This window comes from Oncorhynchus mykiss, chromosome 3 (genome assembly GCF_013265735.2).
Source record: "Oncorhynchus mykiss isolate Arlee chromosome 3, USDA_OmykA_1.1, whole genome shotgun sequence".
NCBI lineage: Eukaryota > Metazoa > Chordata > Actinopteri > Salmoniformes > Salmonidae > Oncorhynchus > Oncorhynchus mykiss.
Window position 1 is genome coordinate 56,393,135 of NC_048567.1, and position 25,435 is coordinate 56,418,569.

Below are 25,435 nucleotides of genomic sequence, written 5' to 3' on the forward strand. Positions count from 1 at the left end.
TTCAGACTTCCTTCCTCAGAGCAATCAAATGGGTGGCGGTCCTGTCTGTGTCATCTGCTGCTTGAATTGGCTGTGATTAATCAACTAATTGACTCAAAGCCACAAACTGTCCTCTGATCTCTCTCCTCTGATCGCGCTCTCTCGCGCCTTCTCTCTCTGAGATCATTCCACATGTATAAACACAGCTTGCAGGTCAAATGTAGATCACAGCCAATCCTTAATATGAGCAAAAATGGTTTATCTGGAGGTAGATGGTGTAATTGTGATGGATCCAGATTGAGACCATTTTTTAAAATCCAGTTATGATTATGACGTAGGTTTGTGTAAAACTCCTTGATTGAGAAATTGTGGCAATTTGTCTAATTCCAGTCCATATACTAACCCTGTTGTACTGTTCTTCTTTCTTCCAGGTGTCCTTCAACGTGAGTGTGGATGCTAGGGGCTGCCCCGCACCTGGCACCCAGCAGAGATTCACCATCAAACCTGTGGGCTTGAAGGATCGTCTGGAGGTGTCAGTGGACTACCGCTGTGCCTGTGGCTGCACCGACCAGACCCAGGCTAACAGTAGCCGCTGCAGCTCTATCGGACAGTACACCTGTGGTACCTGCCGCTGTGACCCGGGCTACCTGGGCGCCCGCTGTGAGTGCCAGGAGGGCGAGGCTGGCAGCATGTACCTGAGCGCCTGTAGAGAGGCGGAGGGGAAGCAGATCTGTAATGGGAGAGGGGAGTGCAGTTGTAACCAGTGCCTCTGCTATGAGTCAGAGTTCGGGAAGATCTACGGGACCTTCTGTGAGTGTGACGACTTCTCCTGCGCCCGACACAAGGGCATCCTCTGCTCAGGTAGGTGTGCGAAGAGAAGGGAGCACTGCCGCTTCTTCCCTCTCCAAATTGCTGGATCTCCTCTCTACTTCTGCATGTGTACAACATAAATTATTCAGACATACACAGTAGTGCTTCGTACAGTACCTGATACATGTGCGGTACACGTGCAGTACACGAGTCCTAGATGTGTCGCTATTGAGGGTGTGTCTAAATTGGCTTGTGATGTCATGTTTATGCTAAGAGACGCATTCAATTAATGTTTATTGATCTACAAGGCTGTATGATAGTAGTGAGCAGGTGGGATGTTGTTTCCACGGTCTGTTACCACATCACTCTGGTCTGTGTTTATTAGGCAGGTTGGCATTTATTGAGATGACTCATGTACTGGAGGCAGCTCTGCAGAGTGGTCACTAGCTGGCACTACCACAAAGTCATATTGATTTTAAACCTAACCTTTACCATACTGCTAGCCCTAATGCCTAACCTTAAATTAAGACTAAAAAGCTAGTGTTTTTTCATGAAATTTTACGATATTGCCAATTTTGACTTTGCAGCATGCCCGTGTAGTGGAAACCACTTAGTTCTTTCTGCCTCCAATGCAAGACTCATGACAATAAACGTCAACCTGCATTTATTAGAGGAAAAGCCACCTGTTAGTGGTGCAGCGTTGAACACAGCCCTACAGGTCTGCTACTGTGTGTGTGTGTGTGTGTGTGTGAGAGAGAGAAAGGGTACTTTTTGTGTGTGCTAATACCAAACCATACATGTTCGGGGTGTTTTTTTTTATGATAAAGGTCTCTTGATTCTGAATTTCTTCTTCGGGAAATGTAAAGTGCTCAGGAACAGCTGCTGGGAGCTAGTTTGTTGTGCAGTTCATGTTTTACTGTCTCTAGCTGAGCTGTGTTCTCTGCTTTGGGACCCTGGAGAGTTGGGGTGGCTGTGTGCAGGATTCAGGAATGAATTCTAGAACCAGACCAGAGCTGTTCCTTTCTGAACAGACCACCAATATTTTTCCTCCCCATACTATTCATGTGCTCTATTGATTAAATGTGCATGTGCTGATGTTGACCACAAATCCTGTTTTCTCCTGCCTGAATGTCTTGCTTGCTTTGAAGCCCATGTCCTAGTTTTCTTTCACACTGGCCTGGGCAGCAGGCAGGGTTGCTAGCTGGGAGCAACTTAGTGACATACTAAACAGGCTGTCCTATTGGATTTCCAGAACATCGGGTCCAGTCCAAGTAGCCTCTGTGCGTTTTGGGTCGAGACCTGCTGGATGTTGGCCAAGGGCCCCTGGCTCATCCCCAAGCTAACGGCTGTTCCACCAAACCACAGAGGGGGCTTTGTAACAGAGGCCCTGCTCAGTGCCTTGTGTGTATTGCCAAATACAATTCATGGGTCTATACTCAGTTAAAATGCCTTGTTTCGTTTAGTCAGCAGGACCAAGCAGCGGACAAACACAAAATGGACCATTTTATTTGACGGTTGGTCAGACCATAAGTAGGCCCTTAGGGTAGGATGATAACTGGAAGGGGTGGGGTAGTAATTAAATCTTAACAGTCCAGTATGCTCTCTGGCCCCCCCATACTCTCACACACACACACCTCCTCGCTGTGCATGGTTGGCTCAGTTTATAATGAGTTCCTAATGAATCTGAATGAAAGTCTCTCCCACACTTCTCTGGCACTGTTACTTAATCGTGTAATAAACAGTGTTGTAAAATAATTCTGTATACCACCATTGGTCCCCTAAACCCACCAATGGTTATGGGGAGGTTCAGACTCTGTGCCGAGTCCCATTCCCCTCCTGTTACATGCCATCTAAACAGTATTGTGCAATAGGTTAGATTGGTTACGCTGTGATGATAGCAGCTCATTTGCTCTGTGTTGTGTTAGGAAGAGAAGCTGGTTTGGATTGAACTGCAGGATCCAGACTGATTAACTGCCGTAAGGCATTTGTCATTATTAAAGAGAAAATAAATTGGTGCGTTGTCCTTGGGTGGGTGCTCATTTCTAGCTCAAAGCATTTTAAAAATCTCCCAGCCTTTTCATGATAACCGCATTGTCCGCAAGAAATCTTATCTTGTTGTTTTGAATCGCTTGTTTTGAATCAAAGTACTGTATCTACTCACGACCGCTCATGCTGTAAAAACAGTCCAGTTCAAAGTGAATGGCACATTCATATGTAGTATATTTGCATGTAGTCTTACTGCAGCTCTGATTTGTTATGGCACACCGGTCTGTGTAGAGTACGGGCCGGCCTGAGTTGTGCCTGTCAATGTAATCGAATCCTACTTCGATGCGTTCTGCCTACAACAATCTCTTACGTAGTTAGTTTTGCATACTAAGTCTTGCATAGACCACAAGCATTTCGCTACACCCGCAATAACATCTGCTAAATATGTGTATGCGACCAATAAAACTTGATTTAGTAGGTTGCTTTAAAAGTGACTAATATTGCATTGATTCGATTATAATTGCCACAGTAAAGGAAAATATTGATAGTGTTAACTAACAGGGAAAACTCTAGAAAGTTGTGTGAAGTTCAATCTCGTGCTTCTCTGGGTGCTCTGATATTTATTCTGCACGGCAGTGTATTAGTCAGACCTACATGAGGCTGAGGGGGTCAGGGGTTAGGCTAGAGACCAGTGTAGCAGCCAGGCCTACATGAGGATGAGGGGGTCAGGGGTTAGGCTAGAGTCCAGTGTAGCAGTCAGGCCTTCATGAGGCTGAGGGGGTCAGGGGTTAGGCTAGAGAACAGTGTAGCAGCCAGGCAGGCCTACATGAGGCTGAGGGGGTCAGGGGTTAGGCTTGAGACCAGTGTAGCAGCCAGGCCTACATGAGGCTGAGGGGGTCAGGGGTTAGGCTAGAGACCAGTGTAGCAGCCAGGCCTACATGAGGCTGAGGGGGTCAGGGGTTAGGCAAGAGACCAGTGTAGCAGCCAGGCCTACATGAGGCTGAGGGGGTCAGGGGTTAGGCAAGAGACCAGTGTAGCAGCCAGGCCTACATGAGGCTGAGGGGGTCAGGGGTTAGGCAAGAGACCAGTGTAGCAGCCAGGCCTACATGAGGCTGAGGGGTTCAGGGGTTAGGCTTGAGACCAGTGTAGCAGCCAGGCCTACATGAGGCTGAGGGGGTCAGGGGTTAGGCTAGAGACCAGTGTCGCAGCCAGGCCTACAGGAAGCGGCTCCTTCTCACTAGGGCCTTGACTCTTTTCCTTCTCCTTGTTGCTTCCCTCCGTCTAATCTGATTACTGTGTCATGGCCAAAACGCACACCAGGCCAGGACTCCAGGAACCAAGAATATTGGTTCCTGCTTACGCACTAAAAGAAAGCTGTGGAGAGAGACAAGAGTGGGTCCCACTCTACTTGTAAATAGAGCTCTGAGGTTATATCGTAGTACTACTACAGTACAATCTTTTTTTTTTTTTTACCAGAATCTTTTTACTGCAATTATAAATGCACAGATATTTGACTGTGCCAACCTGTACCATCCTCTCTGTGTTTTTGGAATGTAGCTATGTCATTGAGCTTTTACCCACACTATTTCACTACCTACTGTTTTTGAGTATGTTGTTTCCTTCTGCTCTTTGGAGGAAAGGACTCTCTTCCTAGTTTCCTTCTTTGATAGCTTTAGCAGCCATGCTCTTGTTTGCCCTGGCCCTCTGAGTAGAGTGAGGAGGACCGATAGATGGAAGCCAGGCACGCTCCACACCCAGCTGTTGCTGTTGTCATGTCTGTGCTGCCTGGTGCTGTGGTGATATAATATAGCACAAAGCCAAACCTCCCATAGAGCCTAACTGCCTACAGTCTGGTTTTTCTGGCCAGTGACTGTCAGTGTGGTGGTGTCATCAGCTGTACATGCCTGAACTAATTACACCCACATCGAACCAATGATTCAATCAACTGGTGTAGTTAATGTAGTTGGCAATAGGTCAATACAATTTTGGAAATATCCACTATAATAGTCATTTAGCCCACGAAATGGCCGAACTGCTAATAATAATAACCCATAATTTTCAAAGCTCAGACATAGAAGTTAACTATTCACAGCTTAATTTGAAGTTGATAGTTAGAAATAGTTTGAGAGACTGTGTTTTTGGTCTCTTCACTCACCTTTCCTACATGTGTTATTGGTCTCTTCACTCACCTTTCCTACATGTGTTAATGGTCTCTTCACTCACCTTTCCTACATGTGTTAATGGTCTCTTCACTCACCTTTCCTACATGTGTTAATGGTCTCTTCACTCACCTTTCCTACATGTGTTAATGGTCTCTTCACTCACCTTTCCTACATGTGTTAATGGTATCTTCACTCACCTTTCCTACATGTGTTAATGGTCTCTTCACTCACCTTTCCTACATGTGTTAATGGTCTCTTCACTCACCTTTCCTACATGTGTTAATGGTCTCTTCACTCACCTTACCTACATGTGTTAATGGTCTCTTCACTCACCTTACCTACATGTGTTAATGGTCTCTTCACTCACCTTTCCTACATGTGTTAATGGTCTCTTCACTCACCTTTCCTACATGTATTAATGGTCTCGTCACTCACCTTTCCTACATGTGTTAATGGTCTCTTCACTCACCTTTCCTACATGTGTTAATGGTCTCGTCACTGATAAGCTGCTGTATCTCTGCACCTGGTTAGATAAACTGAATGAAACACTGGTGGTCTTCCGCTGCTTTCAGTGTCTTTCAGACAACGTTCCACCTTACCCTCTGATAGGATAGAGGGAATATTCATCATTGACGTACAGAACTAATGGTGCCTAGAGGTTATGGGGTTGTTTCTGGATAGGGTTGATAGTGTGATACTAAGCTTACAGTCAAAGAACCTCTTATGGCTGTGCAAGGGCAACCCTGTTCTTGTGAAACTAAGACAGTGGCCTGTAGAATGAAGGTCAGGTCAGGGGCATTAATCAGTCTCTGAAGTTAGTAGGTCTGGCAGGAGCAAGGATAGGGGAGGAGTGGTGTCAGTAACCTCCCACAGGGGCCACATTGTGTGCTTGTGTTTGAGGTTACAAATGTATGAGAGTACAGAGAGTCTCTGACCTGTGCTCAGAGACTCTTTGTATTCTCATACATTTGTAACCTCAGTGTCTTCTGCAAGGCCAGACTCTCTGCCCTAATGCCTGTGCTGAGTCTGTCAGGATATCTGGAGGATTAAGTAGGCGTAGATAGATGGGTACTGTATGGATATAATTAGTCTTTATCGCTTACAGTAAAGTATGAAAGGGTGATTACCAGTGTGTGTGAGAGTTAAAATATGGTCATAGAGGCAACAGTAAACTAACTTTCTTTGCGTCTTTCTGCGTATGCATGGATCTGCTAAGTCTGTGTGTCGGCTGCTTTTGACGAGGCCTCAGTAAACAGACTTTGTGGTCCTCTGCTCTGTCACACACCTACAGCTGCTTATCGGTAACAATCTAACCACTCAATAGCACCAAACGCCAGAAATAGCATGGCTGTTTTCCACACTTGCACTTTACCCGCAAACCCCTTCTCATAAATCGTCAGCCTCAGATGGAGGATTGAAACAGTAAATGGGAACATGTGTTTATTAATGTGTGTGTGCCTGGCACGACTGTGACTTTGCCTTATTGAAATGAAAGCATTTAGCCTGGCTTCCAATCTCTCTCTGACATGCCTGGCCTGTTTTGCAAAATAGTTAGCGTCGACTGTAACTGGTCCTGTGTTTGCAAAACATCTGGCAAATCCAAGCACTGTGGGTTTATTGCTTGACGGTCAAAATGTTGTAGAGCCGTCCTTTATCCTACAGCTTCTTCTATTCTCCTCCTCAGCTCTTTAATTTATAGACACTGCCAATAGAAAATGCATTTTTAGACTACGGTACTGCTGTCTGGCCTACTCTGATTGTATGAAAAGCCTGCAGCGACAGCTGGAACATGGACAAGTTGAAACGCAGCTAATACCAGAACTCAAGATGTCCCAACAACCATCATGATGTGTAGCTCCTGCTACTACCTATTGTAGCACCTACTCCCTGCCCAGTAGTAGTCTGATTTCATACAATCACTTTGCTGTTTTTGACTGGAACATAGTTTGAACAGGATCTCTGGTTCTACAAGGCTGAAGCAGCAGTTCATTAAACATTTTGGCACAGCTGTGGAGTCTGTTAGTGTTTTCATTTGTAGTTTGTTGAACACACAGCAATTAGTAGTCAACCTATTCTGGGTTAATGCTTGGCAGACAGCCCAGGAGGTAAACTCACTACGGAGCTCAGCAGTGCGTATTGAGCAGAAATGTGCCTATCATATGGGCATGCTTGCGTGTGCATCATTCCGTGTGTGTTTGGATTTTGTCCCTCACCCCATATCTCCCTCCTCTCCCTTGCTAGGCGGAAGCTAGCTCAACAGCACCTAGGTTCCTACTGCTGCTCAGTAGGCTAGTAGCCCCCTGACCCAAAGCAAACACAGGATGACACCTCAACCCCCCTCAAACCTGACTGAACCTGACCATGATAAAGACCCAGGATTGTCCTTCCTCCACTCTCTCCTCTAACTATTAAATACTATACAAGAATACTATAAATACTATACTCCCTTCCCATGCCTGCTTTGTTTGGGGCATCTTGCCCCATAGAACTACTTCAGATACAAGGATTCCCTCCCCGTGTAGTAAAGAACCTATTCCCCTCAAAGCACTACAGGTGTTGCTGCTGGAAACCTACAGCTCTCTCAGCACCATCTTGATGTATTTGGTGAGTGGTAATTCAAGGCTGCGTCCAACATAGCACCCTATTCCTTTTATATTGCACTATTTTTGACCAGGGCCCATTGGGCTCTGTTCAAAAGAAGTGCACTGTACTATATAGGAAATAGGGTGCTATGTGGGACGCACCCCGAGACGTGCATACTGCTGGGCTTCCAGGGGAGAGACACTGAAATATTTAGTGAAATATGCAGAGAAAACGTGACACAGAAAATGGGGTCAGATCTCAACTCAGAGCTTCTCTTTTGTCCAATGTACTTCTGTAGTGGTGAGAGGGTTAAACACTGCTGCCGCAGAACCTCTCTGTACACATTAACCACTGTGGCCAACAGGGCATGTTCTTCCATGTTTTCCATCCTGTCAAGGATCTGAGGTCACTGTCCCTAGGACAGATGGGAAGCAGAATAGTGTAGTTTCTGGGTTCCACACACCACACTCCCCTTCTCTAGATATATCTAATTATATTACAATGGCTGCTACTGACTTCACCTCTTTGTCGATACATGTATGCAGCTGTGATTACCATGGCTACCAAAGGTAATTGTTATCATATTCATGCTACTCCTACTGTACATTATTTGTGTGAAGCTCTGGGCAGGTTGCCAATAACTCTTACATTACTCATACCACGTGTATATACTGTATTTTATACCATCTATTGCACCTTGCCTGTGCCGCTCATACATATTCTCATTCACCCCTTTAGATGTGTGTGTATTAGGTAGTTGTTGGGGAATGTTAGTTTACTTGTTAGATTTGTGACTTATTCGGTAGTTGTTGGGGAATTGTTAGATATTACTGTGCTGTTGGAACTAGAAGCACAAGCATTAATGTCTGCTAACCATGTGTATGTGACAAATACAATTTGATTTGATAACTTGAAATAAGTCTGCATATGTCATCTGAGGGATTTGCATTAAGCTCCTAGTTGCTTGTTGTCGACTTCAGGTTAGGATTGGCCCTTTGTTAGGGAAGGAATTCTCTCTTATGGCGTGTCACTTTAAGGTGTAATTTGCACCACAGTTTAATAACAATCCCTTAACACCAGATTAAAGCATTTGCACCTGAGCAAAGTGAGTGACTTTATGTTCACCCCAAACGTCAGGTGGGAAGAGTTCACAGTATTTGCTTTTTATTTTGTGGGCTCAACACATGTTTTAAAAACGTTTTCTGAACTCTTCTGTCTTTATGATGTGGCTGTATTCTGGGCGGTGCCTGGAGCCCTCCAGAACTCCATACAGGTCAGGTTGGAACAAGACTGTAATTGCTTGGAGGAAGATAACAAGCCACAGCTGTATAAATGGTGGTTACTGTTGGAGGTCTATGGCACCTGGGGTCAGAGTGCTATATAAAGGAAATAAATGGAGGAAGGGGAAAGGAAAGCCTTCTTCCAGGCTCTGAGCTGTGGAGTGTGCCTGTTTTTTTTTTTCTCCCTCAAGTTAGTGCCAGACCTACTGGGTTCAAATAGTATTAGAAATATTTCTAATTCTTTGAGCATATGATTGAACCTACTTTGAGTGCAAGATGGACACGGTTTTCTCCAAAAATACTATTTGAATCCCACCAGATCTGGTGAGTACGGTCGGTGCCACACTCAATGGTGTCTGAGCTCTGAGGCGTCTGGCTGGGCTGTTTACAGTAAATCTCTCTCTCTGCTGGTCTTGGCAGCCTCTACCTCTGACTCTGTGATCAGTCACAACGCTCCCGGCATCCACTGCTCCTCCTCCAGAATAGAATCCTGTCGAACACAGAAGCGCATCCGGGGCATGCCGAGATGTTATACATTCCCATACATGATCCTCCTGTGTTGCGGTAAAAGGGGATCTGGGACCTGAGAGGCAATTAGCTCATTATTTTGACTTATGACTATTGTTCTATTCATGTTAGAGGAAGTCCCATCACTCCCATGTGTTTCCTGATGAGTGAATATATTATGGTGTAAAAGTCAGTATAAGGTTTCTGAGGGAAAGAAATATGCTGCCTTAGCATATCAAACACACACACACGGGAGTGTGTCAAATGCCTACTCAATAACATGAACACCATGTTGCCAGCACCCGTAAATGATAGAGACAGCCAGGTTATAGACCTGTGAAAATGTTCACGGTTTACTTCATGTGTTCTAATCAGCTGACCAGTTCAAAGGCCTAAACATTATTTTAATGCCCTGTAATTGCTGTTGTCTGGTGACTGGTACAGTCGGCATGTGATGTTTGTCATCTGTGCTGACTCGGGACAAAACGGTCAATGCCAGTAGGTATTTAAACTGCAACCATCCCTCTAGTGTGTGTGTGTGTTTCTAGGGTTTTAAGAGCTCATTGTACTGGTTGTTTCACAGTTGAGGTTTGTCAACGGTCTGGTCTGCCAACACTGTATGAAATATTGTTTTCACTGACACAGGATATTTCAAAGTAGTGTTATTATAAAATAATCTTAAATCCTCTGCACACAAACCTAAGCTTAGCTTAAATGTAGTCATCTAATGTAGCCGTAGTGACTGTAGTTATTTGAATACGTCTCCTACCCCACACATCTTACAGAAGTTTGACTATATTTTCTTTATTTTTTGCTGACGACGACCCAAGCTTGATTCGGTATACAAGCGGCAGCTTGTCTTGGCCTGCCTGCATGCTTAACAACACACTTCTCTGTTGAGAACTGTGTTACGGTTGTCCTCCGATGGAGAAGAGAGGCACAGGCGGGCCAGTTGTTGTGATACTGTCTTGAAGGAGAAGAAATTGTCATGTCTAATAACTCATTGTGCTGAAGGAACATCAGAGCAGACTACAATACATTAACTCATACAGAATGGCACCCACATCAGAGCGGACTAAAAATAATATGTTGGAGCTCAGTAGGCAGCATATGGGAACAGTTTGGGAGGCAGGCCCTAACTAGAGAAAAGGGGTGAATTGAGCCAACTGTGTGGTAAGGAACAGTCCTCCACTAGACTAGTGTGTCACATCTGGGTCCATACTCCACGGTGCCCTTGGTAAACTGAGAAACCTAGATCCATATATACAGTTGAAGTCGGAAGTTTACATACACTTACGTTGGAGTCATTAAAACTCGTTTTTCAACCACTCCACAAATTTCTTGTTAACAAACTATAGTTTTGGCAAGTCAGTTAGGACATCTACTTTGTGCATGACACAAGTAATTTTTTCAACAATTGTTTACAGACAGATTATTTCACTTATAATTCACTGTATCACAATTCCAGTGGGTCAGAAGTTTACATACACCGAGTTGACTGTGGCTTTAAACAGTTTTTAAAAAAATCCAGAAAAGATGTCATGGCTTTATAAGCTTCTGACTCAAATGATGTCATTTAGCCTATTGGAGGTATACATGTGGATGTATTTCAAGGCCTACCTTCAAACTCAGTGCCTCTTTGCTTGACATCATGGGAAAATCAAAAGAAATCAGCCAAGACCTAAGAAAATAAATTATAGACTTCCACAATTCTGGTCATGCTTGGGAGCAATTTCCAAACGCCTGAAAGTACCACGTTCATATGTACAAACAATAGTACGCAAGTATAAACACCATGGGACCAAGCAGCCGTCATAGCGCTCAGAGATTAACGTACTTGATGAACGCGAAAAGTGCAAATCAATCCCAGAACAACCGCAAAGGACCGTGTGAAGATACGGGAGGAAACGGGTACAAAAGTACCTATATCCACAGTAAAAACGAGTCCTATATCGACATAACCTGAAAGGTCAAGCAAGGAAGAAGCCACTGCTCCAAAACCGCCATTAAAAAAAAGCCAGACTACGGTTTCAACTGCACATGGGGACAAAGATTGTACTTTTTGGAGAAATGTCCTCTGGTCTGATAAAACAAAAATAGAACTGTTTGACCATCGTTACGTTTGGAGGAAAAAGGAGGCGGCTTGCAAGCCGAAGAACACCATCCAAACCGTGAAGCACGGGGGTGGCAGCATCATGTTGTGGGGGTGCTTTGCTGGAGGAGGGACTGGTGCACTTCACAAAATAGATGGCTTCATGAGGAAGAAAATTATGTGGATATATTGAAGCGACATCTCAAGACATCAGTTAGGAAGTTAAAACTTGGTCGTAAATGGGTCTTCCAAATGGACAATGACCGCAAGCATACTTCCAAAGTTGTGGCAAAATGGCTTAAGGACAACAAAGTTGAGGTATTGGAGTGGCCATCACAAAGCCCTGACCTCAATCCCATAAAAAATGTGTGGGCAGAACTGAAAAAGCGTGTGTGAGCAAGGAGGCCTACAAACCTGACTCAGTTACCCAACTTATTCTGGGAAACTTGTGGAAGGCTACCCGACACGTTTGACCCAAGTTAAACAATTTAAAGGCAATGCTACCAAATACTAATTGAGTCTATGTAAACTTCTGACCCACTGGGAATGTGATGAAATAAATCAAATCTGAAATAAATAATTATCTCCTATTATTCTGACATTTCACATTCTTCTTTCACATTCATTTCACAATAAAGTGGTGATTAAATGTCAGGAATTGTGAAAAACTGAGTTTACTTACACCTTAGCCAAATAGATTTAAACGTCAGACTTCAACTGTAGCTCCTTCCTGGGCACTTGACTAGGAATATATTAAGCCTTGGTACCATTTTAACCTCTGTTTCGGTCCAACTCGGCCTCTGCTTCTCCTCTGGTTTGTGTTTCTGTTGAACCGTTGTCCTATGTTCTGGATGTTGAGAGTAGCTCAGATGTTGTGCTGTTGACAGCACCTGGCTGACCCTCTCTTTTTCTCTGTCTCTCTCACACACACACTCTCTCGCTCGCTCTCGCTCCCCCTTACAGTGCCTGGCTTCGAGGAACATGGCAGAGCACTATGGGTCTGACTGTCACAGACACACATACTACTACCCTCCCTCTCACTGACAGAAAGCATTCACTTCTACCAGGCCCAGCCAGGCTCTTCTCTGTTAAACTAGGCCATAGCAGCACTCTGGCTCACTCACAGTCATCAAATCAAATGTATTTATATAGCCCTTCGTACATCAGCTGATATCTCAAAGTGCTGTACAGAAACCCAGCCTAAAACTCCAAACAGCAAGCAATGCAGGTGTAGTAGCACGGTGGCTAGGAAAAACTCCCTAGAAAGGCCAAAACCTAGGAAGAAACCTAGAGAGGAACCAGGCTATGTGGGGTGGCCACTCCTCTTCTGGCTGTGCCGGGTGGAGATTAAAACAGACTATGGCCAAGATGTTCAAATGTTCATAAATGACCAGCATGGTCGAATAATTAATAATAAGGCAGAACAGTTGAAACTGGAGCAGCAGCACGGCCAGGTGGACTGGGGACAGCAAGGAGTCATCATGTCAGGTAGTCCTGGGGCATGGTCCTAGGGCTCAGGTCCTCCGAGAGAGAGAAAGAAAGAGAGAAGGAGAGAATTAGAGAACGCACACTTAGATTCACACAGGACACTGATTAGGACAGGAGAAGTACTCCAGATATAACAAACTGACCCTAGCCCCCCGACACACAAACTACTGCAGCATAAATACTGGAGGCTGAGACAGGAGGGGTCAGGAGACACTGTGGCCCCATCCGAGAACACCCCCGGACAGGGCCAAACAGGAAGGATATAACCCCACCCACTTTGCCAAAGCACAGCCCCCACACCACTAGAGGGATATCTTCAACCACCAACTTACCATCCTGAGACAAGGCTGAGTATAGCCCACAAAAAATCTCCGCCATGGTACAACCCAAGGAGGGGCGCCAACCCAGACAGGATGACCACATCAGTGAATCAATCCACTCGGGTGACGCACCCCTTCCAGGGACGGCATGAGAGAGCCCCAGTAAGCCAGTGACTCAGTCCCTGTAATAGGGTTAGAGGCAGAGAATCCCAGTGGAAAGAGGGGAACCGGCCAGGCAGAGACAGCAAGGGCGGTTCGTTGCTCCAGAGCCTTTCCATTCACCTTCCCACTCCTGGGCCAGACTACACTCAATCATATGACCCACTGAAGAGATGAGTCTTCAGTAAAGACTTAAAGGTTGAGACCGAGTTTGCGTCTCTGACATGGGTAGGCAGACCGTTCCATAAAAATGGAGCTCTATAGGAGAAAGCCCTGCCTCCAGCTGTTTGCTTAGAAATTCTAGGGACAATTAGGAGGCCTGCGTCTTGTGACCGTAGCGTACGTGTAGGTATGTACGGCAGGACCAAATCAGAGAGATAGGTAGGAGCAAGCCCATGTAATGCTTTATAGGTTAGCAGTAAAACCTTGAAATCAGCCCTTGCTTTGACAGGAAGCCAGTGTAGGGAGGCTAGCACTGGAGTAATATGATAATTTTTTGGGGTTCTAGTCAGGATTCTAGCTTTATTCCGGGTAGACGGAAAGTAGAGCATTGCAGTAGTCTAACCTAGAAGTGACAAAAGCATGGATACATTTTTCTGCATCATTTTTGGACAATGTTTTGCAATGTTACGTAGATGGAAAAAAACCTGTCCTTGAAATGGTCTTGATATGTTCTTCAAAAGAGAGATCAGGGTCCAGAGTAACGCCGAGGTCCTTCACAGTTTTATTTGAGACGACTGTACAACCATTAAGATTGATTGTCAGATTCAACAGAAGATCTCTTTGTTTCTTGGGACCTAGAACAAGCATCTCTGTTTTGTCCGAGTTTAAAAGTAGAAAGTTTGCAGCCATCCACTTCCTTATGTCTGAAACACATGCTTCTAGCAAGGGCAATTCTGGGGCTTCACCATGCTTCATTGAAATGTACAGCTGTGTGTCATTCGCATAGCAGTGAAAGTTAACAGTATGTTTTCGAATAACATCCCCAAGAGGTCAAATATATAGTGAAAACAATAGTGGTCCTAAAACGGAACCTTGAGGAACACCGAAATTTACAGTTGATTTGTCAGAGGACAAACCATTCACAGAGACAAACTGATATCTTTCCGACAGATAAGATCTAAACCAGGCCAGAACTGGTCCATGTAGACCAATTTGGGTTTCCAATCTCTCCAAAAGAATGTGGTGATCGATGGTATCAAAAGCAGCACTAAGGTCTAGGAGCACGAGGACAGATGCAGAGCCTCGGTCCGATGCCATTAAAATGTCATTTACCACCTTCACAAGTGCCGTCTCAGTGCTATGATGGGGTCTAAAACCAGACTGAAGCATTTCGTATACATTGTTTGTCTTCAGGAAGGCAGTGAGTTGCTGCGCAACAGCCTTTTCAAAAAAAATTGAGAGGAATGGAAGATTCGATATAGGCCGATTTTAGTTTTTTTTTATATTTTCTGGGTCAAGGTTTGGTTTTTTCAAGAGGCTTTATTACTGCCACTTTTAGTGAGTTTGGTACACATCCAGTGGATAGAGAGCCGTTTATTATGTTCAACATAGGAGGGCCAAGCACAGGAAGCAGCTCTTTCAGTAGTTTAGTTGGAATAGGGTCCAGTATGCAGCTTGAAGGTTTAGAGGCCATGATTATTTTCATCATTGTGTCAAGAGATATAGTACTAAAACACTTGAGCGTCTCTCTTGATCCTAGGTCCTGGCAGTGTTGTGCAGACTCAGGACAACCGAGCTTTGAAGGAATACGCAGATTTAAAGAGGAGTCCGTAATTTGCTTTCTAATAATCATAATCTTTTCCTCAAAGAAGTTCATGAATTTATCACTGCTAAAGTGAAAGTCATCCTCTCTTGGGGAATGCTGCTTTTTAGTTAGCTTTGCGACAGTATCAAAAAGGAATTTTGGATTGTTCTTATTTTCCTCAATTAAGTTAGAAAAATAGGATGATCGAGCAGCAGTAAGGGCTCTTCGGTACTGCACGGTACTGTCTTTCCAAGCTAGTCGGAAGACTTCCAGTTTGGTGTGGCGCCATTTCCGTTCCAATTTTCTGGAATCTTGCTTCAGAGCTCGGGTATTTTCTGTGTACCAGGGAGCTAGTTTCTTTTTTGTTTCTTATGAGAAATGTTTTTAGTTTTTAGGGGTGCAACTGCATCTAGGGTATTGCGCAAGGTTAAATTGAGTTCCTCAGTTAAGTGGTTAACTGATTTTTGTCCTCTGGCGTCCTTGGGTAGACAGAGGGAATCTGGAAGGACATCAAGGAATCTTTGTGTTGTCTGTGAATTTATAGCACGACTTTTGATGGTCCTTGGTTGGGGTCTGAGCAGATTATTTGTTGCAATTGCAAACGTAATAAAATGGTGGTCCGATAGTCCAGGATTATGAGGAAAAACATTAAGATCCACAACATTTATTCCATGGGACAAAACTAGGTCCAGAGTATGACTGTGACAGTGAGTGGGTCCAGAGACATGTTGGACAAAACCCACTGAGTCGATGATGGCTCCGAAAGCCTTTTGGAGTGGGTCTGTGGACTTTTCCATGTGAATATTAGTCACCAAAGATTAGAATATTATCTGCTATGACTACAAGGTCCGATAGGAATTCAGGGAACTCAGTGAGGAACGCTGTATATGGCCCAGGAGGCCTGTAAACAGTAGCTATAAAAAGTGATTGAGTAGGCTGCATAGATTTCATGACTAGAAGCTCAAAAGACGAAAACGTCATTTTTTTTCTTCCTACCATACATAATACAGTGGGCATTCCACGTTCCTCTCAACTCGGCCGGGGTTTTCCTCTGTCTCCAAGTCACACCGTCCAAATTCTACTTCTCTACCGCACACGGCTGTCAGTGTCAACGTCCACTTTTTATTCTGTGATGTTTTAGCTGTTCCACCTCATAGGACACGGCAAAGGGGATTTGCCCTTCCTCAAAAACAGTTAATAAAATGTGGTATTTCCCTATGCTAAAACTGGATGGTATTAATGACCATTCCCCCCACTGCAAAGTTAGCTTTTTTCTCCCAATGTAGCAGCATTAAATATGAGCAGCGCTGACCTTGAGGTGTTGGGAGTCAGGAGGGAGGCCCCGTGTGTCTCTGACTGTGTAGTCTATGGCACTGCTGCCCGCCTGTTCCGCTGCTGCCCGCCTGTTCCGCTGCTGCCCGCCTGTTCCACTGCTGCCCGCCTGTTCCGCTGCTGCCCGCCTGTTCCGCTGCTGCCCGCCTGTTCCGCTGCTGCCCGCCTGTTCCGCTGCTGCCCGCCTGCTCCGCTGCCGCCCGCCTGCTCCGCTGCCGCCCTGCCCTTTTCTACAGAGGACATGCAGATTAGCAGCTGATAATGCCTCATTCAGACCAGGTTTTTCAGGAAAATGGTATTACCTCTTGGTCTTTTGACTTCTGATTGAAGACCTGGGGTCGTAGCATAGACCCCACTCTACGAAATATCTTAGTAATGTCACTATAAACCCACAAAATATGCAGAGTTTTTTTTAAAGAAGTTTATCATTTTTAATTAATCAACTTTGGGATTGAAATGTATTGTGTGAATATCAAATCTCAGCAAAGTTTCCTTTGCTCAGCAAAGTTTCCTGTCACATTGTTGACACTTTGCAGAGCTTAGAGTCTCTCTCCCTGTAGTTTTTGTGGTTTTCTCCCCCCATTGGGAAACCATCTCTGTACTCTTTGGCAGTGTGCTCACCATCTGGGAATGCTGTGCTCTGTTGTAGTGATGTGCTGTGATGGGGAATTGGGAATGTCTCTACATTGGAGCCTCTTGGCAGCTGTGCTCTGACTTCTCTCTGTTGGGTTTGTTTGGTGCGTTTGTACAGCAGCCAGAAACTCAACGTCTGCATTTGTACAAAATAAGTTCCAATCTCCTCAAAGACTTGTGTACAGGCAGATTGTTTGTTTGCATCTCCACAACAGGGTCCTTTATAAATTAACCATGCAAAACAAATGGTGGACCCACAAACCACCATAGCATAACCCTGGACTGAGGTCAAACAGACCAAATACATGCTGGGATTGGATCGTTGTTTACCTTTTTGTTCTACTTTGATATTGGACAACAAAATGAGTCACTTACTCCATCTGAAGCCAGGTCTTTGTACTCTGCGACTGCGACACATATAATCTCCTTTGAAAACATAAATAAGCCGTGTGGTTACGGTGATATTGTTCTGCTTTCAAAGTGATCATTAGAGGCAGTAGACTTCCCAAGCAAAGGGAGTGGCCCAGTGTAATAATGGATGCCTGTAGCTCTTTGAAATCGGGTTTCAAACCTACGACAGTAGTTCTCACTTTGTCTTTCAATCTTCTAGAATAGGATAGCATGATTGACTCTGACTTCACCTGTACTTTACAGACGTTTTGAAGAGGGATGAATGTAGCCCAGCGTCGTCCGGGTTATGGGTGGGTCTGGCCAGGGTAGGCCGTCATGGTAAAATAAGAATTTTGTTCTTAACGGACTTGCCTGGTTAAATAAAAAAATATCCATGACAAGGCCCTTTTCCCATATCTAGAAAAGAGATTATAAAGAAGTTTGAAGGCTTGTCTTTAAAGATGGAAGCCGCATTAGGGGAAACAGCAGCACGGTCCGGCCCCAGCACCTTTGTTGTTGTTTTTGTTTTGAGGACAAAACGGAGGTGAGGTGCGCGGAGCAGGGTGGTCAAAAAGATTCCAGTACATCATCTGCTGTTCTATTGACATTGATGATGTCAGAGGGGATAAACACAGTATTTGCTGTTTGCGCGTCTTTGTTGTTCTAATATCCCAAACGAACTGACAGTTTAAGGATTCCAGCTTTAAACAGGCGCCTGTGACTCCAGTATACAGTATGTCTTTATAGCTTTAGTCTGGGACACTGTGGAACGCAGCAAGGTCCATTCTTTACATCTCATTCTCCATCTCGGCTCCATCAATCAGCCATACCACTCGAGCGCAGCAGGGCCCAGCTTCCATCCTCACCTATTGGCTTACTTAATAAAATTAATACTTGCTTCCTCTCCTCAATCTCTCTCCATCTCAGCCCTAGCATGAATCAGCCCTACCACCCTGGGCCGAGGTTTGACATCATCCAAATGTTTTCTTTTCCCCATCGGTGACAACATATCCTCATTCCTCACATCACTGTGCTCAACTTCAGAAAGTGTGTTTCCTGCTGCTACACCGGAGTCACTGCCTCTGGTAGAAGTCTCTGTCTATCAGCATGGGGAGATTCTAGTATCCCTGTGTGGCCACGGCACCACCAGATAGGTGATGTGTAATCTTGGTTTGAGTTCTTTAGGGTCCTTCTACAGGGCAGGAAGCCAAGACATAGTTGTTGTGAAAAGACTGCATAAATAATAGTTTGTGTGGTTGTGTTCTGTGTGGACAGTATATGCACTCTGTTTGGTTTTAAACCCATAGAAATGACTGTTGTCAAGTCAATGACTTCATGTATGCTTCCTATTCACACGAGCAACAACACATTTGTGTGTCATCAACATGGGACATGTGTTGTGCAGTCCATGTAGTGTTTTTGCTTTTAACAGATGTTTAAAATCTTTCTACTCTTCAGTGGGGGGGCTTAACATTTCAGTGACCCATTTAGTTTTTAAAGCTGTACTATTTTGGTCCATATGAGCAACAGAATCAAAAGCAGTAGAGCGCTACAGTTGATGCTTTCAAACAGCCCCGGGCTCACAGCAGTTCTAAATAAGTTGAACGATTCCTTCTCTTCCTGTTGTGTTTTTCTCTCTCTGTCAGTCTCTCGATCTGTCTGTGAGTCTGTCTGTGAGTCTGTCGTTCTCACAACACACAGACAGAGGGCAGTGAGTCAGCAGGAGTTTGGACAGTCTCAGGCAACAGGAAATACAGCAGTTGGTCCAGACTTCAGTAATAACTCGGTATGGGAAACATTGTTTATTTTGTGTCATCAACATGAGACCCATGTGTTGTGCAGTCCATGTTGTGTTTTTGCTTTTAACAGATTTAAAAAAATCTTTCTACCCTTCAGTGGGGGGGCTTAACATTTCAGTGACCCATTTTTGTTTTTAAAGCTGTACTTTTTCAAATTAAAATACTATTTTGGTCCATATGAGCAACAGAATCAAAAGCAGTAGAGCGCTACAGTTGATGCTTTCAACCAGACCCAGGCTCACAGCAGTTCTAAATAAGTTGAACGATTCCTTCTCTTCCTGTTGTGTTTTTTCTTGTCTGTCTGTCTGTTTGGTCTGTGTTGTGAGAAGGACAGAGAGCAGTGAGTTAGCAGAAGTTTGGACAGTCTCAGGCAACAGGAAATACTGTATTTGGAAACACAGCAGTTGGTCCAGACTTCAGTAATAACTTGGTATGGGAAACACAGTTTATTTTGGAGCCTCTTATGAAGCGGCCTGCATAAACTTGACCTTTCTCTCATTTGTTTTACAGTTGAATCTCTCCGCTCTATCGCACTTAAAAACCCATACGCCAACAGTGCATCAACCATTCTCTAACTAACCCACACTTACCTGCCTCTCTAACACTTCTTAGGTTCCCTATTATCCTGCTCTGAAGTCAGCCAATCAGCCAACCTTATACTCAACACATTGAAACACTATACTTCACCTATATATCACCTTATATTCCAGGCCTATATTTTCAGTGCTAACCCTGAGGGAGGGAGACAACACACTCAGCCCAACCTGCCACTTTAGTTGTTTGAATGACTTTCTCTCTCTCTGGGGCTTGGTAGATCTGCACTCCCACACGTGTGATTTGGTTGCTTTGACTTGGCTTAGTGCCCTGGACTGAGCTAAGCTGGGCTTTGGCTGTGAAAGGGATAGACGACACATTGGTTGGTCCTTTTCTGCCTGTATCTCGCTTGTTGTTCTCTGTCAGAAAGAGAGCTGTTCTTTAGCCAGAATGGCAGTGATGCGAGATGTGCATCAACTTAACTCAGTGACCTGAATCCTGACAGAGGAGAGAGGGAGACGGTGGAGGGGGCGAGAGTGAGAGCTTGCAGAGCTGGGAGGAATGGCCTCTGCAGCAGCATGCCAAGCTTGTCTGACTGGGATGCAGTGGGTCGGTTCTCCCCTCATCATGGCTCGGTTCTCCCCTCATTATGGCTCGGTTTATCTGAGGCTAAGCCTGCATCCCCAAGTCTGCATCCTGATGGGCCCTAGTCAAAAGTAGTGAGCTAAATGGGGAATATGGTGCCATTTGTGACACAGCCTCTGTTTGATCTCTCTGCCTGGTGTGCTGGCCTGGATGTCAGGATGACCAAGTCATTAGAGGGGAAAAGATAAGCAAAATATAAACTGCTGAATAACAACAATAGTACAAGGCTACGATGATTAACAGCACCAGACCAGTACCCATGCATTATGCCAAATGCACATCTGTTTCAGGGTGTGAGTGGAGTTAAGTGACGATTATGGAAAGTGTGCTAGTTGTTACGTAAAGTTGGGTATTTCAATAATGTATTGCTACATTAACCCATATGCTTTCTCAGTGAACTCTGTCTGCAGCTAGATAAAGAGCATGTCTGTTGGTGACCCATTCCCAATGGATAATCAGACCCATAGGGCTACAGTACATCTAAAACACTATCTGATTGTATGCCCATAGTAACGAACCAAATGATGTAAAGGGTCATTCAGGGATAAGGATTATTAGTAGGGCTGTGTGACCATGATGAAGAGTCCACACCAGTACTGACCTTCAATCAGAAGAGAAATGGTCTTGATGCTATCAGAGGAAATACTTGTACTGCGTGCTGACTTCCCTGGGCCATTTTATACCAGATGACATTAAACCAGCTCTACTGATCCTCATCGACATGTTCTAGGATCTCTGCCTCCTCACTCTATTATTTAAAAACACTCTTTCTCTCACAGACAAACACATATGCACGCGCACACACACATCAACAGCATCCTCCCGGATACCCTAGACCCACTACATTTCGCATACCGGCCCAACAGATCCACAGATGACGCAATCTCAATCACACTCCACACTGCCCTTTCCCACCTGGACAAAAGGAACACCTATGTGAGAATGCTCTTCATTGACTTTAGCTCAGCATTCAATACCATAGTACCCTCAAAGCTCATCACTAAGCTAAGGACCCTGGGACTAAACACCTCCCTCTGCAACAGGTACTGGACTTCCTGAAGGGCCGCCTCCAGGTGGTGAGGGTAAGCAACAAGTCTGCCATGCCGATTCTCAACACTGGGGCCCCTCAGGGGTGTGTGCTTAGTCTCCTCCTGTACTCCCGGTTCACCCACGACTGCGTGGCTAAACACGACTCCAACACCATCAAGTTTGCAGACGACACAACAGTGGTAGGCCTGATCACAGACAATCATGAGAGAGCCTGTAGGGAGGAGGTCAGAGACCTGGCAGTGTGGTGCCAGGGCAACAAACTCTCCCCTAATGTGAGCAAGACAAAGGAGCCGATCATGGATTACAGGAAAAGGTGGGCCCAACAGGCCCCCGTTAACATCGATTAGGCTGTAGTGGAGCGGGTCGAGAATTGAAAGTTCCTTAATGTCCACATCACCAACAAACTAACATGGTCAAACACACCAAGACAGTTGTGAAGAGGGCACGACAACACCTATTCCCCCTCAGGAGACTGAAAATATTTGGCATGGGTCCCCAGATCCTCAAAGTTCTACAGCTGCACCGTCAAGAGCATCCTGACCGGTTGCATCACCGCCCTGTATGGCAACTGCTCGGTGTCTGACCATAAGGCGCTACAGAGGGTAGTGCGTACGGCCCAGTACATCACTGGGTCAAGCTTCCTGCCATCCAAGACCTACAGCTAAAGTCGGAAGTTTACATTCACCTTAGCCAAATACATTTAAACTCAGTTTTTCCCAATTTCTGACATTCAATCCTAGTAAAAAATCCCTGTCTTAGGTCAGGTAAGATCACCACTTTATTTTATGAGCCTGAAATGTCAGAATAATAGTAGAGGGAATAATTTATTTCAGATTTTTTTTTAAATTCTGACTTTCATCACATTCCCAGTGGGTCAGAAGTTTACATACACTCAATTAGTATTTGGTAGCATTGCCTTTAACTTGATTTAACTTGGGTCAAACATTTCAGGTAGCCATTCCTCCTGACAGAGCTGGGTCAGTTTGTAACTGAGTCAGTAACCGTAGGCCTTGCTCACACACACTTTTTCAGTTCTGCCCACAAATTTTCTATAGGATTGAGGTCAGGGCTTTGTGATGGCTTCTCCAATACCTTGACTTTGTTGTCCTTAAGCCATTTTGCCACAACTTTGAAAGTATGCTTGCGGTCATTGTCCATTTGGAAGACCCATTTGTGACCAAACTTGAACTTCTTGACTGATGTCTTGATGTTGGTTCAATCTATCCGCATTATTCTCCTGCCTCATGATGCTATCTATTTTGTGAAGTTGTTAGAAGTTCACCTAGGGGTCATGATTGGGGCTGTACCAAATGACAACAGGTGGAAATTATAGGCATTTAGCAAGACACCCCCAATAAAGGACGGATTCTGCAGGTGGGACCACAGACCACTTCTCAATTCCTATGCTGCCTGGCTGATGTTTTGGTCACTTTTGAATGCTGGCGATGCTTGCACTCTAGTGGTAGCATGAGACGGAGTCTACAACCCACACAAGTGGCTCAGGTAGTGCAGCTCATCCAGGATGGATGAGCGAGATGTGGCAAGAAGGTTTGCTGTGTCTGGCAGCGTAGTGTCCAGAGCATGGAGGCGCTACCAGGAGACAGGCCAGTACATCGAGACATGGAGGAGGCCGTAGGAGGGCAACAACCCAGCAGCAGGACCGCTACCTCCGCCTTTTGTGCAAGGATGAGAAGGAGGAGCACTGCCAGAGCCCTGCAAAATGACCTCCAGCAGGCCAAAAATGTGCATGTGTCTGCTCAAACGGTCAGAAACAGACTCCATGAGGGTGGTATGAGAGCCCGACGTCCACAGGTGGGGGTTGTGCTTACAGCCCAACACCGTGCAGGACGTTTGGCATTTGCCAGAGAATACCAAGATTGGCAAATTCGCCACTGGCGCCCTGTGCTTTTGACAGATTAAAGCAGGTTCACACTGAGCACGTGACAGACATGACAGTCTGGAGAAGCCGTGGAGAACGTTCTGCTGCCTGAAACATCCTCCAGCATGACCGGTTTGGCGGTGGGTCAGTCATGGTGTGGGGTGGCATTTATTTGGGGGGCCGCACAGCCCTCCATGTGCTCGCCAGAGGTAGCCTGACTGCCATTAGGTACCGAGATGAGATCCTCAGACCCTTTGTGAGACCATATGCTGGTGCAGTTGGCCCTGGGTTCCTCCTAATGCAAGACAATGCTAGGCCTCATGTGTCCTGAGTGTGTCAGCAGTTCCTGCAAGAGGAAGGCATTGATGCTATGGACTGGCCCGCCCGTTCCCCAGACCTGAATCCAATTGAGCACATCTGGGACATCATGTCTCGCTCCATCCACCAACAGACTGTCCAGGAGTTGGCGGATGCTTTAGTCCAGGTCTGGGAGGAGATCCCTCAGGAGACCATCCTCCACCTCATCAGGAGCATGCCCAGGCGTTGTAGGGAGGTCATACAGGCACGTGGAGGCCACACACACTACTGAGCCTCATTTTGACTTGTTTTAAGGACATTACATCAAAGTTGGATCAGCCTGTAGTGTGGTTTTCCACTTTAATTTTGAGTGTGACTCCAAATCCAGACCTCCATGGGATAATAAATTTGATTTCCATTGATCATTTTTGTGTGATTTTGTTGTCAGCACATTCAACTATGTAAAGAAAAAATTATTTAATAAGAATATTTCATTCATTCAGATCTAGGATGTGTTATTTTAGTGTTCCCTTTATTTTTTTGAGCAGTGTACATTGAGGTTTTAATATTGTTCCACAGTTTTCTAGTTCTTGCACTCTCTTTCTTATAAAGAGACCCCTCGAAGAAATGTGTGACCGAGACAGAACTTTGTAGGGGAGAGAACTACTCAGACATTCCACTATAAATCAACTTGGTCATTTACTGCTAAGCTTTTAGATAACACACTAAAAGCTTTGTTTATATAGCTTTGTAGGCATGGTTTTGGTCTCATGAGTAAAAGATAATGACGTAGGCAGTGACATCACGAGGGCTGGATTTTGGGTTTGATAAAATAACATGTGACCTTTTCTTTGATGCAGAACTTACTCGGAAACATGCGTGCAAAGCACCCCCACAACATGATGCTGCCACCCCCATGCTTTACGGTTGGGATGGTGTTCTTCGGCTTGCAAGCATCCCCCTTTTTCCTCCAAACATAACAATGGTCATTATGGCCAAACCGTTCTATTTTTGTTTCATCAGCCCAGAGAACATTTCTCTGATCGTACTCAAAAAGTACGAGCTTTGTCCCCATGTGCAGTTGCAAACCGTAGTCTGGCTTTTTTATGGCAGTTTTGGAGCAGTGGCTTCTTCCTTGCTGAGCGGCCTTTCAGGTTATGTCGATATAGGACTAGTTTTACTGTGGATATAGATACTTTTGTACCTGTTTCCTCCAGCATCTTCCCAAGGTCCTTTGCTGATGTTCTGGGATTGATTTGCACTTTTCGAACCAAAGTACGTTTAGAACACGTCTCCTTCCTGAGCTGTATGACGGCTGCGTGGTCCCATGGTGTTTATACTTGCGTACTATTGTTTGTACAGATGAACGTGGTACCTTCAGGCGTTTGGAAATTGCTCCCAAGGATGAACCAGACTTGTGGAAGTCTACAATTTTTTTTCTGAGGTCTTGACTGATTTCTTTTTATTTTCCCATGATATCAAGCAAAGAGGCAGTGAATTTGAAGTTAGGCCTTGAAATACATCCACAGGTATACCTCCAATTGACTCAGATGTCAATTAGCCTATCAGAAGCTTCTAAATCCATTACATTTTGTGGAATTTTCCAAGCTGTTTAAAGGCAGTCAACTTAGTGTATGTAAACTTCTGGCCCACTGGAATTGTGATACAGTGAATTATAAGTGAAATAATTTGTCTGTAAACAATTGTTGTAAGAATTGTGTCATGCACAAAGTAGATGTCCTAACCGACTTGCCAAAACTATT

At 44.9% G+C, this 25,435-nt stretch overlaps 1 protein-coding gene across 1 annotated transcript in view; it reads left to right on the forward strand.

The window, feature by feature from the left end:
• Positions 1 to 25,435, forward strand: part of itgb5 (integrin, beta 5) — a 96,899-nt gene that overhangs the window by 55,107 nt on the left and 16,357 nt on the right. Inside the window, exon 10 of the mRNA XM_036974695.1 lies at positions 411 to 840. Within this exon, the coding sequence (XP_036830590.1) occupies positions 411 to 840 (430 nt within the window). The remainder of the gene's footprint in view (positions 1 to 410; positions 841 to 25,435) is intronic.